Below are 17747 nucleotides of genomic sequence, written 5' to 3'. Positions count from 1 at the left end.
ATGCAAACTGTACACGCACACACGGCAATGTAATGAAATACATGCACACCCAACACTCCCTGGGTGCATATATGATACGCACACTCTATACCTCACCTCTGTGTGTGTGTATATATAGTACGCCTCTGGGAAAATGCTTTCTAATACTATAAACTACAGAGGCAGTTTGTATAAAGGGTTCTGCAGATGAATTAGGTCCCCTTGGATGCATAGAGAGCAAGCCTCCAGCCTCCTGCCTGGATATTTCCACCTGGTATCTCACCTCTAGCCTTTCTGGGACTGGCGCAATGCTTTGCGCTGGAAGTACCTGTGAATTAATGCTAGCATTTCCTACCCCCACTCCAGGCTTTCCCTCCCAACAGCCCTAAATCTAACAGCACATTACCAACCTATGATCCTCTTGCCAAAAGTCCCTGGCACTTTTTCTATTTCAGGGATTTGCAATTTGCACCTGACCTCCTAATTTTCACCTTCCCCAGCACTCCCGAGGGGGAGGGAGGGCTCAGCCCTGGTGCTATCATTCCTCCCTCTCAGAAACCATTTGGGGCCCCTCCGTTTGCACTGAAAGCACAATCAGCTCCTCTGCTTACCAAGGACCCAATTCCATTCTCCCGCTAGCGGATACAGATGGGGAAGGGCTCAACAGGAGGAGTCAAAGAAACTAGGATTATCCTTCTTCCACAGAGAGAACTCGGAGAGTCATTATTCTGGACTATAAATAAGCCAGTGGCTCTCCAGGAATGTGAACAGCTGTGCTCTGATCCTGGCAGTTAGAAGGCAACAGGGGCAGGCAACTGGCTCTTGCTGAGCATGGTTCCAGGAGCCCTTTAAAAACAACAAATATGGGAGAGCACCTGAGCACAGAGCTCCACCAGCACTAGGCAGCAAAATTAAAGAGAGCGGCCGAGACAGAAAAACCACCACAGCCTGACCCCTTCGCTGTCCCTGACGCAGGCAGTTCCCCACCCCTGCCCAGCATCTCTCTGTGCACACAACACAAATTCACATCGCTCCTGGCGGGACGCTTGCTCAACGGCTGCCGCTGTGAAACAGGCCGATAGTTTTCCACTTGATCATTTTGGAAGTCTGAAGTTTATCTTTTAAAAAATCATAACAACAACGCGCTGCAGCCTGAAATCCCATCCAGGCTCCATGCTGGATCCCTTCCACCCTCCTGGGAGTCCCTCTAGAGGCTCCTGGTGGGGTCCCTGCTCCTAGTGACTTCCCATTACTCTCGCACACCCCTGCCCTCAGACAAGAGGAGCAAGTGTCTTCTCCCAGCACTCCCAAGTGGGTGATTTTGAATAGATGATTGTTGAGTGCTGATCGCTCAGTGCCTCGAGCCCAGCAGAGACGTGACAAGCCTGCTAACTCACGGTGGAGGCACGTACACAGAAGCTTTCCATGACACAGTCATTTTATAGTCCAGCGCAATTCAGAAGTGGGATAGTCCAGCGCAATTCAGAAGTGGGATAGCCAGAGCCCAGTGCTAGGGGCCTGGGTCTGCTCTGCCCCAGCCATGCACACCAGTGCAGAGCAGGCTCAAAACTCTAGCAAATCAGCAAGGCACGGGCTTGAGTCCCCAAGCTGCAGGCCAGCGGCACCAGGGGTCCTATGTGCACAGTTACCCGCCCCACACGTCTACTTTCCCACCCATCAGCACACAGCTGCCCTGCGAATCAGCTTCCGCTATATCCATTCCACAGACTAGCTACAGATATATGGGGGCAGGAGGTGACATGGGGGATCAGGGAGCACATTCGTTCGCGGAGACACTGTTGGTTTAAATTCATGCCACTCTGTGGTTCAGCTGAGCCAGCTCCAGATGGAATGAAAAAGGCCCTCAGTCCTCAGGAGACATCTCTTCAGGTGAGTCTGTACGGCCAGCATGCTGCAAGACAAGTGTCCCACATGGCAAACGAACAATGTGGCCTTGTGTTTCCTGCTACACAGTCAGTGATGTATGTCTGGGGGGTGTTCTGCAGCATCAGACAGCCCGTCACTGGTAACAAAATGGTTTGTAGAGAACGAAGCTCGGGGAAAGAGAATGGCATGCTGGGTCACATTTTCTGAAGCAAACTCTACAATGATGTAAGATATTTTGCATATACAAACAGCTTCATGCAATTTGTCATGCTCGTGTAATGGCATGTGGTGATCAGGCTGGCAGATATCTCACTACGTGATCTGCACTCTAACATCGTGTGCACACACACAAGCTGTTGTGCACCTAGACACAGGTTTAGACACAGGGCTGGCTAAACATATTCCGCCGCCCCAAGCAGTCATGCGCGGGAGGCGCCCCGGAGCCCCGGGAGCAGCGGACCTCCCGCGGGCTTGACTGGTGAGGGTCCGCGGCTCGGCCGGACCTCCCGCAGCTGCGGGCGGTTCACTGGTCCGGCGGCTGCTTGAGCTGCCGCAGTCATGCCTGCGGGAGGTCTCGCCGACCCGCGCGACTAGCGAACCGTCCGCAGTCACGCCTGCGGGAGGTCCACTGGAGCCGCGGGAGGAGCGCCCCCTGTGCAGTCATGCCTGCGGCAGGTCCGGTCGTCCCGGGGCTCCGGTGGACCTCCCGCAGGCATGACTGCGGCAGGTCCGCCGGCCCAATCTGCCGCCCCTGCCGGCAAGTGCCGCCCCACGCGCGTGCTTGTCGCGCTGGGGCCTGGAGCCGGCCCTGTTTAGACAACAGGGCTGCCCAGAGGAGGGGGCAATTTGCCCCAGGCCCCACGGGGGCCCCCACGAGAGTTTTTCGAGACCCCTGGAGCGGGTCCTTCACTCGCTCTGGGGGCCCCGGAAAACTCTTGCGGGGCCCGGGCCCCCGGAGCTTTTTCCGCTCCGGGTCTTCGGCGCCCCCCACCCCCAAATTACTGCCAAAGTGGGGCCCCCCGCTGCCGAAGACCCCAGGCCCCCTGACTCCTCTGGGCGGCCCTGTTGGACAAAGACGCCTGGACACAAAACCATGAATGCAACCTGTCCATTACGTCAAGTCCCTGAGCCCCACGGGACACTGAGCCCCACGTTGTTAGCAGCAGAGGGTGATGCAAATGCAACTCTGTTGGTTTTACAAACCAAATGGCACCTCCCTTCCCTGTCACTCACTGGCCCAAGGAATGAGATTTGACTACCTTGCGCTCCCAGATCTGGGCTTTGGTGTATCTTTGTGCACTGAGCTGACGACCCCTATGATTTCCCAAGGGATTACAGCACACCATGTTTTGCAGAGCAGCAGGTGCATCCAGGTTAGGGTTGAAGGTGCTGGCATGGGGAACATGTCCATAGTCACACTGCTGATCCTTAGAGCAGGGATTAGGTAGGTACCCGTCAATCTTGTGGCAGGCCAGCATTGTATTGAGGGCCTCGGCCAGGAAGCAAAGAAATGCTTCATCTGGTTTCACACGTGTTTTCTCATCCCGTCTCTCACCACACAAGTAACTGACCTACAGGGTGGTACGTACATGCAGACCCACGTCAGGAAGCTCTAGCAGACAAAGACCGCACAAGACTGAATGGCTTTAAACTGACGCTAGACAAATTCATACTAGAAATAAGGCATAACGTTTTAGTAGGGTAATTAACCACGTGGACAACTTACCAAGGGATGTGGGCGTTACCTGAAGTCTTTAAATCGAGACGGGCTCTCTCTCCGGACGTTCTGTCCTACCTCAGCCAGCGGTTCTGGGCCTGATGCAGGAATCCCTGGGGAGGTTCCCTGCCTGTGCTAGGCAGGAGGTCAGACTGGATGATCATCATGGGCCCTTCTGGCCTTACAGTCTACAAATCTATGCTGTGCATGGCAAGCCCAGGGGGAATCGCTCTGGTTTGTGTCACCACCAGAGCCCTGAGATGGATCCATGGAAACAGTCAGGTCAGTTCCCAGCCAGTTTCTAACTCGAACCCACTGACATTTCAACCTCCCCAGATGGTTTCAGTCAGAATTATGGCCTTAGAGGATGAGGGGAAAGACCCAAGAGGAGCTAGGCAGAGTGGCAAGTAAGGATCAGTTATTTAATACAGACATAAATAAATGACATAAATAAACAAGACGTGCCCATCACCAACCTGGTCACTTTGCTTGTACGTTGCATCCTTCCCCCCACCCCAATCTGTCTTTGTCTTTTCAGACTGCAAGCTCTCCAAGGCAGGGCTGCCTCTCCCGATCTCACTGCAGAGCACCCAGCCCAGTGGGGCCCTGATCCTGACTGGGGCACTGCCAATCAATCATATTAATAGGTGGAACCCAGGCAAAGCTCAGTGGTTTCTGCCCCTACACGGAAAGGCTTCGGGTGAGCCTGCCTGGCTCCTCAGTTTGTGGTTTGAATCCAAAACTCCAAATGAAATGTGGGGCTGATGCAAGCCCAGGCCAGGCAGAACCAAGAGCTAAAACCTGGGCAGATCTCTGCAAGACTGTGGGGTACCCCCCCCCCGGGCGAGCGAGTGCACCCACTTACACCAGCCTTAAGTTGGTCTCAGTAGGGCCGATCACAGTCAGTGTTGCTGCACTGTGGTCTGTGCATTTGAAAGGCAACATGAGATTTTAACAAAAAACATCAGTTAACCTCACGCAGAAACTGTGTCTTGGCCCTTCTGCAGTAAACCCTCTAGGACAAGAGAACACTTGATTAGAGACGTTAAACTTGCAATTTGATCTTAAATTAAAACTATCTGGGGTGCGGGGGGGGGGTGTTAAAGGACAGGGCTAGGTCAGCACAAGTAATTCATCCCTACAGAGTGCCCTGGCTTGCCCAGATTTACACCCACGTAACCGAGTGCAGAGCAGTTGTCTTCTGCCACGTACACAGTCAAGGTCAGTGCCTTTGCACGCTGCGGTTGTATTGGCTACAACGCTGTGGAGGCTGGGTTCTTTGGTTAAACCGCTGTGGAGGCTGGGTTCTTTCCAACAGTTGTATTTTACAGCTTTGAGGCACAGCTTCTGGTAACTTTACAGCTCTGGAACATGGGCCATTCTCTTCCGCGTCGCTAGCAGCGAGGTTTTGCTACACGCATTAAGTGCACAGCTCGCTCTCAGTTGCCTGGGGGATCGCCGGAAGAGCTGCAACACTTTTTTTTAAGTCAGATTTTTGTGTTGATTTCCTCTTCCTCCTGCTTGTGCGGCAGGTCAGACTCGCTTGCACAGCATCCCGTCAAGGCCAGAGCCAAAGCTCACTGAAGTCAATGGACTCCAGTTTTCACAACTACAGCAATAGCCTTAAGGGAAGCTGGCAGAAGCAAAGGAGCAGTTCCCTACCCGAGCAGACCCTTTAAATTGCAGGCTGCGTGACCGGTGGGGACTGTGGCTTTTGAGACACTCCATGTCACAGGATTGCCGTCAGCAGCACATTATGAAAGAATTTAGTTTATATATTGGTGACGGGCCAAACGCCAAAGGACGTACTGTCAGATTTTACTCAGTCCTGGCTCGGGCAAAGCTCCCATGCACTGCGTGCAACACTGAGAAAGGGCTTCCAAAATGTTTTTTACTGAAGCAAACACTCCCCTAGGCTTGTGCAATGGGCACATGCTGGATAAATATCTCCCCGGTTTGTCTGACCTCACCGCAGCCAGGAAGGAGGGCTTGGGAAAAGCCCACGTGGGTTTAAGCAGTGCACACTTTGTACTGCAACCCTAGGAAGCAGTCCCGCTCTGGTAACCCTACACCAATCTGGACTGGCTCTGACAAATGGGAAAAACTGTTTTCTAACATTTTTTGTGCCTCTTTTCTCCATTTGGTTCCTGGGGGTTTGGCGCCAGAGTTCCATTTTTTCATGATGTTTAGCAAATTGGGTATTTTTCACATTGAAACATAAATGAAATTTCATTTTTCTCACATTAAAAGTCATCTTCATACCAATTAAATTGCAGAATTGTCACAGTTCTCACTAGAGAAAGAACAGTATCATTTTGGAGTGAAAAACGAGCCCGTTTCTCCCTCAAATGAGTATATTTGTGTGAAATGTCATGGGCTTTTCATAAAATCAGACTGACAGCTGTTTTTGAAAGACTGGAATAAAATGAGAAAAGCAAAAATGTCAATGGTTGTGCAAACATTTCCTACAGCCCGATTACACTGCACGGCCTTGCGCCTTTAGACTAAGCTGGCCAAGCCACGGGGTTATTTGCCTACGGTACAGGCATCCCCACAGCAGGGCTCTGTATAAATAATGAGAATAGCTGCGGAAGGAGTGTCTGTATTACCTCAGGCAGAGCTGCCCCAGCCATCACTGGGTTCTTCAAGCCGAACTGTAAGTTTAATAAACAGCGTTTGTAAATGTTTTTCCCCTCAGTAACACTAAATCTCTAACCATCAAATATTGCTATAATGCAAACACACAAATCCCCATCAGTCAGGAAGGGGATGTAGTTCCATCTGACTTTAATCAAAACATGTTTGTTCCCTGTTGTATTATAAATAGAGATCTAGACACATGGGAAAACTGAGCCGAGCTACACCAGATGGACGACATTCTCCTTTCCCTCTCGCCTACAGCCAGCCACAATTTGCAATAGGGCAGTAAATCGTCATTCACTTTTTTCACTGTCATCATCATGGAAACAGCAGGCAAGTAGATTTTATGCCTGGACTGATAAATGCTTGTGACAATTTTGCAACCTGGGCTATACACACACGCATGCACCAGGATTCTGATGCCATCGCAATCAGTTAGCCACCAGAACACCTTGCTATGCCAGTGCAGAACCTTACAATCCCCAGTCACCTATGCAGTGATTCCTGCTTTCTCTGACTACTCATTGATTCCTTGTGGTAACAAGGTGGGAGACAAGAGGGCACAAGGCAGTTGAGAGAGAAAATTCCTGGGCCAAGGCAGCCTTGAGATCCCATTGTACAGACCCAGCCACGAAAGGGTGGAAGTGTTCTATTGGCTTGGGTTGGGGTGGGGTTTTGGTCCAGGGAGCAGAAAATAGAGGGGTGCTTCTGGGGACAATATCTTACCAGAAACAAACCAGGGCACTCCACAAATAGAGTCTGATCCAAAGCCCATTGGAGCCAATGGAAAGATTCTTGTTGACTTCAGTGGCCTTGCATCAGGCCCTTCCATTTGCAGTGTGACACTACAGCCAGCATTTGTAAGGACCAACTTCCCCTGTGCTCATCACGCCCAATCACCAGCAATCCTGATGACCTTTTCATTCATTTAGCTATTTCCATGGCACACATTACGATAGCGACTTCCCCCGAAAATCCCAAGAGTGAAGATCCTGCCTGTTTCTCTGGAAGGGGCGAGAGGGTTTGTTTGCTTTGCTGTTAACATTAAATCATAGTAACTCCCCTTTCCTCATCATCTTTTGCCAACGACTCCCAGGATACCCTGTAGGGCCAGTAAGTACCATTATCCCCATTTTACAGATGGGGAAAACTGAGGCTCAGGGAAGTGAAGCGACTTGTTCAAATGTCACACACCATGTCAGTGGCAGAATCAGGAATAGGACCCTGGAGTCCTGGTTTCCAATCCCTAGTTACTGTGACCAAGACAACACAGCCTCCCCATGCTGTCTGCCCTACTTTCAAAAAATCTCACACTCCCTTGCGACAGCATTCACCACAGAAAGGAGAGATCGACCGTGCTTGTTGGGTCATTACCACTACTCTCCTTTGCGTGTATGTTATCCAACCCCGCGCTACCGCTGGGCCAGGAGCCGAGCTGCTGAAGCAAAGCTTGGCCACATGGTGAACAAATTGTAGGCCAAACAGGAGGGCTGTTTATTGGGCCCCACTTGAGTTTTCTTCAAATTTGACATTTGCAGGAGCCCCTCTGCTTGCTGCAGTGTAGAGCCCCGGCCAGCTACGCAGGGCCCTGGGCAGCCTTGCTTTCTCACTGGCTTTAGAGCAGGAGGCACCAGTGCACAGTAACCACAGCTGGCTGTTTACTTGGCAAAGGCCTGGCTCCCTCCTCATGCTGAGCCACTCAGCCTCCCCAAACTCGGTCCCCAGCTCACAATGCAACAGGGTGTGGAAGAATGCACGTGGCCTTGTGAGCAGCACTGGACTGGGACTCAGGAGATCTGGGTTCAATTCCTGCCCGACCCGCTGGGTGACCTTGCACAAGTCAGTCTTCCCTGTGCCTCTCTCCCAATTGTAAAATAGGGATAACAGTCCTGCCTTCGTAAGCGCTTTACAGCAGGGGCTGTCTACAGGGCCCTGATCTCAGCTGGGGCTTCTGGGTGTTACCATAACCCAAGTGATCAATACGCTGTTAGTGGTTTCAGTGGCACTGGCATGCATCCGACGAAGTGGGTATTCACCCACGAAAGCTCGTGCTCCAATACGTCTGTTAGTCTACAATGTGCCACGGGACCCTTTGCTGCTTTTACAGATCCAGACTAACACGGCTCCCCCTCCGATACTGTTGGCACGTGTCACTCCGTGCAATGCGCGTAGGCTCAGGCTGGCTCTCAGGGAGACCTCCAGTTCCTAGTCACTCTTCATCTCTCAGGGAGAGGACAGTACTAGCAAGAGGTTATCTCCACACTGCACAATCTTCCCCTGCCAGAGGGGAAATCACGACCTAGCATCTGCTAGAAGAGGCTGTGTGGCAGCAGAGGGCTAATGGGGAGCAGGAGGGGAGGACGTGTGTTATGTCTGCAATGTCCTTCCTGCAGCTCAGCTGTTCATGGCCACATAGCAAGGGGGCTCTCAGCCCAGCACATGGCATGGGTGTCATCATCTGCACCAATGCAAAGTCAGGGCGGAGCATGTGTAAACGCTGCCATTCCGATTTGTGCACACTTTGCACCCACGCCAATGGCAACACAAGGTGCCGAGCGTGTCTGCTCCTCCGGTGCATTCCTGCCGAAGGCAGCTGGGTTCCGCTGGTGTAAACGAGAAGAGAGTTTGTTGGGACTTGGGGTGTCTCTGAAGACAGGGATGGCTGAGCCAGGAGGAGAGTGTCTCCAGCTCAGAGGCTGCTTTGGTTAGAACCCCAATGTCTCCTCCACCCCGTTCATTTCTCAGCTCTGGCGCTTTGGTTCAGGCCTCCAGGAAAGCTGGCATTGGAGGCACAAGCCTACATGGGACGGAGGCCAGAGTACACACATACACGCTACCTCGCCTCTCACACAACCACATCAAACCACACCGAAGGCGGGCAGATATGTTCAACTTCATGATCATGGGCTCACTGCGCTCGCTGTACCTCTAGCCTATATGCCACCCACAGAACAGCCCTATACCGAACATACTGAAAGTCCCGATTTCCTTCTTTCTCCTCAAAAATCCCCTTGTAATTTTGCATTCTCCTCACGTTACTGAGACAGGGAGGGGTGAAAGCCAGACAGACAAACACCACCTCTTCTGCAGCCCTTAACAACACTGAAAACTCCGCAAGAACAAGACAGGTGATTTGTAAGAGACTTGAAAAGAATTTTAAACACTTATTTTTAATTGTTTCAAATAGATCAGCCCATCAAATCTCAGCCATCAGAATTAACGCTGGGCAGTCGCCTTCTTCCTTCAAGAGTCCTCGGGCCATCTCCCAAAGCTCAGACCGAGTTAAAATCTCCAAATTCCCCACAAAGCCCCAGTTGCCTGAAGGAAGTACGAGCGTGCGTGTGGGAACGAACATTTGCAGCTATGCATATATGTGCTCTTCTGCCATTTCACTTCAGCATCAATTTGGCTTCTCGTGCAATTGTTATTATGTCTCTTGTTCCTAAATGATAGATTTCCAGCCTACATCCTTGTAAAATGCAAGACACCACTCGTAACTTGCCAGGACTGCGCGGATTCATATGCGGGTAGGATGGGAGACACAAGGCAGCTTTTGCTAAGATTAATTTGTCACTTGCAGGCTTGGGATAGCTGCCAAAAGCAGAGGATGCTCAAAGGAATCCTACTGCTCTTCAGGAGACCCAGGGACCCAAACCTCAATACAGGCTTCCACTGAGTGATCTAATCTCAGATGCCACCAGAAGCCACATGGATCACTCGTGATTAGGGTCAATCAAGAACAAGGAGATCACAAGAATGATCGCAGTTCACACTGGACAAAATTACAGTGAGACTCTGTCCCTCCTGCCCTGGCCCTGAGCCCTACCCTTTACTAATAAGATCACACAAAACAAGTCTTCTGCAGGTTTTTCCCCTGGCTCCCGGCAGTCATGTCCTAACACATCAAGGAATGGCTGCCAAATCAGTTTGGAGGTATTTGTCTTGGCCCTCAGTCCTCAGCTCATCAACATGACGTGCATCTCATAACATAGAGCCTGGCAGACCGAAAAGAGCCAAGCTAGTCCATTATTCGAGGAGTATCTCAAATGGGATTAACGCTGTGCTAACAGCAGGCTGCGTGGAGCAAGCCAGGCTGGGAAATAACAGCGTCCGCTGTGAGGAAGGGGAACAGGACATATAAAACTTGTCTCTCGACGAAGCCAAGCCAAGACATTGTACAATTTGCTGCTGGGAAGTGGAGATTCTGTTTAGGTTGTTTTTCATAAATGTTCCCTCTATTTGTTTAACACCTACCGAGACCACTGTAACAACTATCTTACACAAATACACCTCTACTGTCTCTACCTTTTCCCGATATTCTCCATTGATCTGTTTACTCATTGATTGCTTATTGGCTAGATCCTGGATGGCGAGATCTCTGGGCCAGGAACTGCTGGTGTCATGCAACAATGGATAAATAATACTAATAAATGTTACCTGATATGATCTGGTTTGTAAATATCTATGTCCTGGAAAGCAGTGAAGTAAAAGCCTAAGGTATGCTAGTTCTACCCTCTTTAGAATCACAGAGATACCAAGGTTGGAAGGGACCTCAGGAGGTCATCTAGTCCAACCCCTTGTTCCAAGCAGGACCAATCCCCAGACAGATTTTTACCCCAGTTCCGTAAATGGCCCCCTCAAGGATTGAACTCACAACCCTGGGTTTAGCGGGCCAATGCTTAAACCACTGAGCTTGCCGATATAGACAATATTGGAATACTGTCTTAATCAACAGACTGTCAAAGAATCCACATTCTTGCCACCCCCTCCAAAGTGATTTGCTCTCATTTTAAAAAGAATGGCTGCTTTTAACTGCATGTACATAAACAAAACCCAGAGGAGAGAGACAATTCCCCACTCCATATCCTTAGCATTAACGGCAGCACAGCCAGCATAGAGACAGAGACACAACACATCTCCTCATTCCTGAGTTCTTCTGGCTGGTTCTGATTATAATCATGCTTTGCACTTTACTCCTGGGGGAATTCTGCGCCACTGCGCATGCACAGAATTTATGTCCTCCGCAGATTTGCTTCCCCGCAGAAAAATGACTTTCTGACGGGGAAGCAAAGGAAAACCACAAGAGTGACCCTCCCCAGCAGTATGTTTCAGGTGCCCAGGGCAGCCGGCAGAGGGGTAAATCACTGTGGGGAGTGGGAAAGACCCGGCTGGTGACTCCCACCCTTGCGCTGGGCTCAGCTGCTAATCCCGGCTAGGCAGGACGGAACTTCCTCTTTCCCTGCACAGCATTGGGGGCTGGATCGGACTCACCCCCCAGATTTCTCCCCAAGCTGCAGGAATCTCTGCAAATTCCCCCCACTCCCGCTTACTGCATCCATCGCTCCTCAGCTGCTGGGGAAGGGATCCCTGAACAGGGAGCTGCTCCCCCATGCACCCAACCCCCATGCATCCAGACCCCCTCATGCCCAGACCCTCCCAGTGAGCCTCACCCTCGCACTCAGAAACACCTCCCCTCAATAAGTCCCACTCCCCCTGCACCTGGATCACCCTGATGAGCCACCCGCACCCAGACTCCCACCCCACCGAGCCCCAACCAGCTGCATGTGGATCCCCACCCCACTCCCCCACTATCTGGACCCCCCTCCTGAGTCCTCCACATCCAGACGCCCTGCTGAGCTCTATCCCCCCACACCCCCACTGCTGAGCCCCAACCACCTTCACCTGAATCCCCTGCAGAGTCCCATTTACCATTGCACCCAGAACTGTCCAACAAGCCCCTGTGCATCCAGATCCCCACCCCTGCACCCGGATCCCCCACTGAGCCGCCCACACCCAGAATGACCCACACAGAACCCTCTCAACCCACACCTGGATCCCCCCACACTAACCCCCTCCACACTTGGATCCTGCCTTGCTGAGCCTGCCTGCCCACAACTGGCATTGGGTGCAGGGCCCTGGGGTGTTTCTGGTCCTTGCACAGTATCAGGGTTGGGTGCATCCTCACCGGTGAGTCCATGTTCCGGGGGTGGAGCTGCACAGTGATCTCCCATCTTTGTGCATCCAGTGGCCTGCGCTCCCCAATGCCAGGGTGGATCCTCCGCATTTATTTGAGAACTAAAAATTGCAGAATTTTACAGAATTTTAAAATATTGTGCGCAGACTTTTTATTTTTTGGCACAGAATGTCCTCAGAAGTGGCACTGATTCATCCCCTGCCTGAGCAAGTGCCAGAACCAGTCCTTGAATAATTTGCAATTATGGAAAGAAACACCATGAGCGCAAACAGGTGAGAGGAATAGATTTAAGTTTCTAGTTTGACATATTTAAGAACATAAGAACAGCCATACTGGGTCAGACCAATGGTCCATGTAGCCCAGTGGCCAATGCCAGGTGCTTCAGAGGGAATGAACAGAACAATCATCAAGTGATCCATCCCCTGTCGCCCAGTCCCGGCTTTTGGAAAACAGAGCCTAGGGACACTCAGAGCATGGTTTTGCATCCCTGCCCATCCTGGCTAATAGCCATCGATGGACCTGTCCTCCATGAAAGTTGTCCCCACTACAGAAGTTTAAACTATTGACAAATTCACAGCTATGTGCAATATTTTATCCAGGCCGGCATGTGTCAAGCAATCACACGTAATTAAAACCTAAAAGTAAAGCACAAATCTCATAGCAACAAGATGGCAACCAACTCACTCCACATCAGTCAGATTCTTCAGCGAGTCTACAGAGGATATCATAACACTGATGTTTTATACACGTCCCCTCAGCCTGGAATTAGCAACTATTGTCCTTGGTTTGCGGCGTTTAGAACAGCTGTGAATCTGAAACGTTATCTGTCATTCCTCAGCTACTGTTCCCCTGCTGCTCGACTCAAAGCCATGCTGTATTTCTGCAGAAACATTTTCCATATGGGAAAAGGAATTTAATTCTCTGGAGCTTCCCCTCTGTTTAATAAGGTTTTCTTTTTGTTTTCAACACAGAGTTAGGTGCTAGTGAAAACAACCTACAGGAGTAGAAATTTCATGTTGTGCTCAGAACAGGGCACACAACGACACCTCCAAACAGGTGGTGTACATTGAAATGGTACAAGGGAATCTCATGTCAGTCATAATCCGCATGCAGCTCTGAAAACATTTCTTCAGAGGCTGCTCTTTCATGGTGTAAAGCTTATACAGATCCAGATATGCCACCTGTCACTGCCCCTCCTGCAAATCACTCCTTCAGGATCTGAACTCCACTGAATGGATTCAGATATACAATTTTCAGGACTCTTTAACTGAAGATATAGCTTGGTATGGATAGGGCCTCCTTTTTCCTCTGCAGGATAAAGTGTTTGATTTGTTTATATTACTGCAGCTTTATTAAAATATTTACTAACATAAGAAAATGTATCGCAAAATATTTTGATATACACAACTAGATGCTCCTTTGCTCTTCTCCAAATCTGTGTGCATTGCAACACCCAATTGGGCAAGGGTGTTTTTTTTCCTAAAATCAGATTAAAAGGACTGCTTTCTGGATGTAGCTGTGCGTATGGGAACGTGTGTGTGAAGGGATGTGAGGGTGTGTAAGTGATGTCTGTGATTGTGAGAAGAGGTGTGTGCAACTGTGTGTATCGGAGGCTGTCTGTGCATGTGTCTGGATGAGTATGCAAGATGGTGTGTGTGGGGGGGTGGGTAGGTGTGTGAGAGAGAGAGAGAAAGAGAGAGAGAGACTGTGCAAGACGGTGACTGTGTTTGTGAGTGTGACTGCGTGTGCATGCTCATATGAGTGTATGGAAGCAGATCATACTGTGTGTGCGCGCACTAGAGGATACTTGTGAGACTATGCACCTAGCACTAGAGATCTGTAAGATATCTCTGCCTTTGGGTTGTACGGTGTGCACACGCTTGTGTGGCTACTTGTGAAAGAGGGGAGAAGGGGAGCATGCAAGACAAGAGCATCCTTCCAGACCAGGCAGGGATAAATGGTATCCAGGCAACCATTGGGGGGGACTGGTACCAGGGAGTTGGCATGGCAACTACAAGGCAGGTCACGTGCCTGGAATGGAAGGCCTCACAATGAAAAGAAGAGACAGAGACATGTGCACACGCAGCGCCAACAAGTAGCTGGGTGGGAGGCAGGCAGGGGGAGGCACCGTGAACAATGGGGCTCCTGCAGGCCGCCAGCTCCAAGCACCAGGCGCCCTCCGGTGCCAGCCCAGGCCAAGCTGCTGACAAAGCACTGCCCTGCAGCCAGGGGGGCAGCGGGAAGGCGACACCCTCCCAGCCATGCCCCACGAAGAGCCAGGGGGCAGGGCATGCCCCCCAACTCCCAGCCAGGGTTGGGGAAGCACAATGCATGCCCCCCTAGCCTCCCACAGGGCGGGCTGGAGCTCTGCCCACTGGGGGGTGAATGAATTCCTGGTGGGAGGGAGCCTGGGGGGCCAGGGAGGGACAGGGGCTGTCGGGGCAGGACACATGGCCAGCAAGGCTCTGGCTGCTCCCATGTAGTTAACTCCCAGGTCACGTCGCCTGGAGCAGGGCAGCGCCAGCCACCTCCCCGCCACTTGTAAACAGGCGCGGCTCCGGAGTTCGCTTTACAATCCGCTATGGGAGTGGGGCTGGGCCCCCCCCCGGGACAGGCAGCCCATGGTGGGCGGGGCGGGGGGGGGGTTGTTTACGTGTAAGATAAAATAAGAGCAAGAGGAGACGGGTTTGGACTGACCCCGCCCAGCGGGGTCTGGAACCCGGGGGGGATCCCCAGGAACCCGCTTTCCCCCGCAACCCACCTGCACCCCGAACGCGACGCCCTAGGTGGGGGCTCTGCTCCCCCCAGCTGCTTCAGGGCTCGGCCCGGGAACTGGGGCGCGGCCCCAAAGTCGGGAAGGAGCCGCCCCCGCCCCGAGGTCTGGGCGTGCGGCGCCTTCTCCCGCCCCGCCCCGCAGCCCCGGGCCGGAGCACAGCGGGGGCCATGCGGGCGGAGCCGCCCCGGACCCCCCAGACCCCGCCGGGAACTTACCTCCAGTCCCGCGCCGAGCCCGGGGGAAGAGACGGGACCGTGGGGGGCTCCGCTGGCGCCGCCTCTCCCGTGCAGAGAAGCCCACGGAGTCCGGGAGTGGAGCCCTGTGTGGGCGGAGGGGGGAGCCGGAGCTGGTTAAACGCGGGAGCCAAGATGCATCGGTGTCAGCTGCCTAATGGCTTCTCGGTGCTTTCAGACACACAGTCCCCGGCCCCCTCTGGCTGGCTGCACCGTGGGCACGTGCAGGGTTGTCGGGCCGGCTGCGGGAGTGCGGGGCTGGCAGACACCAGCGAAAGGGGCGGTGGATCAAAGGGGAATTTGCAAGGAGGGGTGGGGAGGAATTTGCAATAATCTGTTGCTTGACGCTCGGGAGGGGAGGGGGGAGTGAGCGAGAGAGACAGGAGGAAGCAAGAAAAGAAGGAAACATTGATTATCCCCCCTCCCCTACTAGGAAAACGGAGCGGAGCCAAAGGAGGGAGGAAGGAGCTAACCCCAGGCCCCACAGTTATGGGGACGCTCCAGGGAGTGATCTGTAGATGGCCTTGGGCTTGTTACACACCCTGCGGCCCCTCTTTAATTCTAGCTTTGAGACGCACCTGAGCTTTACTCCAGTTAAACCCCTGTAGCAGCAGCGTTCACACCCCAGCCCATGCATGGAAGGAACGTGCCGCTGCCCGGGATGCCTCTGCGCGCACACACCCCCGGGGCTATTCGTGCCTCTCCAGCGCTGGGAGAATGGGGGGAGGAGGGGGAGAAGAGACTCTGGCGAGCGAAGCAGTAGAGCCCCTCCTCCGGAAAAGAGAAGGGAAAACAACAGCCTTCAGCCCTGTTGCACTGTGGGTCCAGTCCGACTGTACCCACCTCTGCAGCCCCCAGGGGTTCCTAGGCAGGCCCTGGGCTGTCTGTAATCCTTTAGTTACAGCACTGTGTGAAAGGAAGTGTAAGAATCAGTGCACACCAGGGAGTGCCCAGCTCCCTGCACTGACCTCAGTAAGGAGTGGGACACCCATGCCCAGGGCACAGGAAACTCAGGGAAGTCAGTGTATTAAAAACTATGGCAAGACCATTGCAAATCAACTGATATCCACCCAGCTGTGCGGGTGTGAGAGCAGCACAGACATCCTGCTCTCTAAGAGCCAGGCCAGGTACAGTGTTCACCCCAGTGGGACCTGCATTCAGCGAGAGAGCTCGTGTTGCTGTTCTGTAGTAACCTTCCTTCCACAGGGGTCCACAATCCTCTCCAACCTAAAGCACCACTGACCTGCAGCCACCTCTGGGGCTGGCAAACAAGGGGAGTTTTGGTCAAGAACACCCATCCCCTCCCTGTCTCACACAAAAAGCACAATGGCTTCTTTAGAGCCAAATTACACTCCCCCCTCCCCACTGACAGTAATGGGTTTGCTCAGGTTAACTCACCTAAACATCCGTGATGCCCAAGGCCCACCATCTCCGGGTGCCACTGTGCTAGTGCAGGATGAACATATAGTAAACCACCGTCCCCGCCCCTGAAGAGCTTCTGCTATAATTAGCACTAAGGGCAAGTGGTTTCATGACTACATTTCCCAGGTGAAATGGAGGAAATCCAGACCAGGCTGGTGCAGGCTGAGGGTCAGACATTCTGCTTCAGCACCAGGCCGAGGTTAGCTCTGCTAATGAGCACAACTGCTGGCTAGTACCTGTGGGACCACCCCCAGTACCACTTTCAGACAGACTGAAGGGGGCAGCCAGAGGCTCATGAGACACCCTTGGGGATGTTATTTATGATACCAAGAAAATGACACCAGAGCTGCAAGGAAAAGTGGCCCTTTCAGGTAAAGACTGCATTGTGTAGGAATGGCCGCAAAGCCACATCCTCTGCCAAGCCTCCCTGATAGCAGCTCCAGCACTCGCTTGTTACATTTCCAAAGAATCACCTTTGTGCTTTCACCCAGACTGCCCCGCCCACCTGGCAGGAGCACCCAGAAACACCCGCAACCACTAATGAACAAGCCTCCTTCAGATCCCTCCTTTGCCATGGTGCCTACCAAAAATTTAACAGCAAGGCTGCTAGTGTACCAAGACCACTGCCTAGCAGGGTGACCAATATTGTCATTGTTTCCTTGTACTCCACTCTCTGTCACTATCAGACCTCTCTTGTCTTACAGCTAGATTGTAAACTCCTTGGGACAGAGACACTTTGTTCTTTGCCCCACCTAGCAGGCTGGGGCTCCGGGTCCATGGCTGGGGCTCCTAGCTGCTATGGTAATCCAATAATAAATAGTAATTAATAATTGTCTGATCAGCATAGGAGGAGAATGGGGACTGGGAGTCAGGTCTCCTGGCTTGTATACCCAGCTCCACCCGCTTGCTGTGTGACTCTGAGCAAGCTGCTTTAACCTCTTGGCCTCAGTTTGTCTAGCAGCAAAAAGGATAGGACAGTATCTATTTCACAATTACGTGAGCATGGTGAGGCTTAATTTACTGTGTATAAAGTGCTCTGAGATCCTCTGCTAAAAGCAGCATTAGCCCTCAGGATGCTTCAGTAAAAAGAATGTTTATAAAGTGCTCTGAAAGAGCCCT

The 17747-nt window shown here is 52.2% G+C and overlaps 1 protein-coding gene across 9 annotated transcripts in view; it reads right to left on the bottom strand.

Annotated features, from left to right (window-relative positions):
• Positions 1 to 17747, bottom strand: part of LOC120375654 (FXYD domain-containing ion transport regulator 6-like) — a 56254-nt gene that overhangs the window by 24098 nt on the left and 14409 nt on the right. For 2 of the 9 annotated variants that reach the window (XM_039496437.1, XM_039496438.1), the window contains exons 1-2: positions 12882 to 12940; positions 12189 to 12298 (exon numbers count right to left, since the gene is read on the bottom strand). The exons of 2 other annotated variants lie outside the window; for them this stretch is intronic. In XM_039496437.1, the coding sequence (XP_039352371.1) occupies positions 12189 to 12298; positions 12882 to 12925 (154 nt within the window). In that variant the 5' untranslated portion in view covers positions 12926 to 12940. Of the gene's footprint in view, positions 1 to 12188; positions 12299 to 12881; positions 12941 to 15188; positions 15723 to 15784; positions 15975 to 16604; positions 16627 to 17747 lie in introns of those variants that run through there. 5 more of the 9 variants (XM_039496439.1, XM_039496435.1, XM_039496433.1 and 2 more) reach the window with 5 other exon arrangements.

The sequence above is a fragment of the Mauremys reevesii genome, linkage group 12 (genome assembly GCF_016161935.1).
Source record: "Mauremys reevesii isolate NIE-2019 linkage group 12, ASM1616193v1, whole genome shotgun sequence".
NCBI classification, from domain to species: Eukaryota; Metazoa; Chordata; order Testudines; family Geoemydidae; genus Mauremys; species Mauremys reevesii.
The sequence above is the reverse complement of the archived record's forward strand: the minus strand, read 5'-3'. Positions and strand labels throughout refer to the sequence as shown.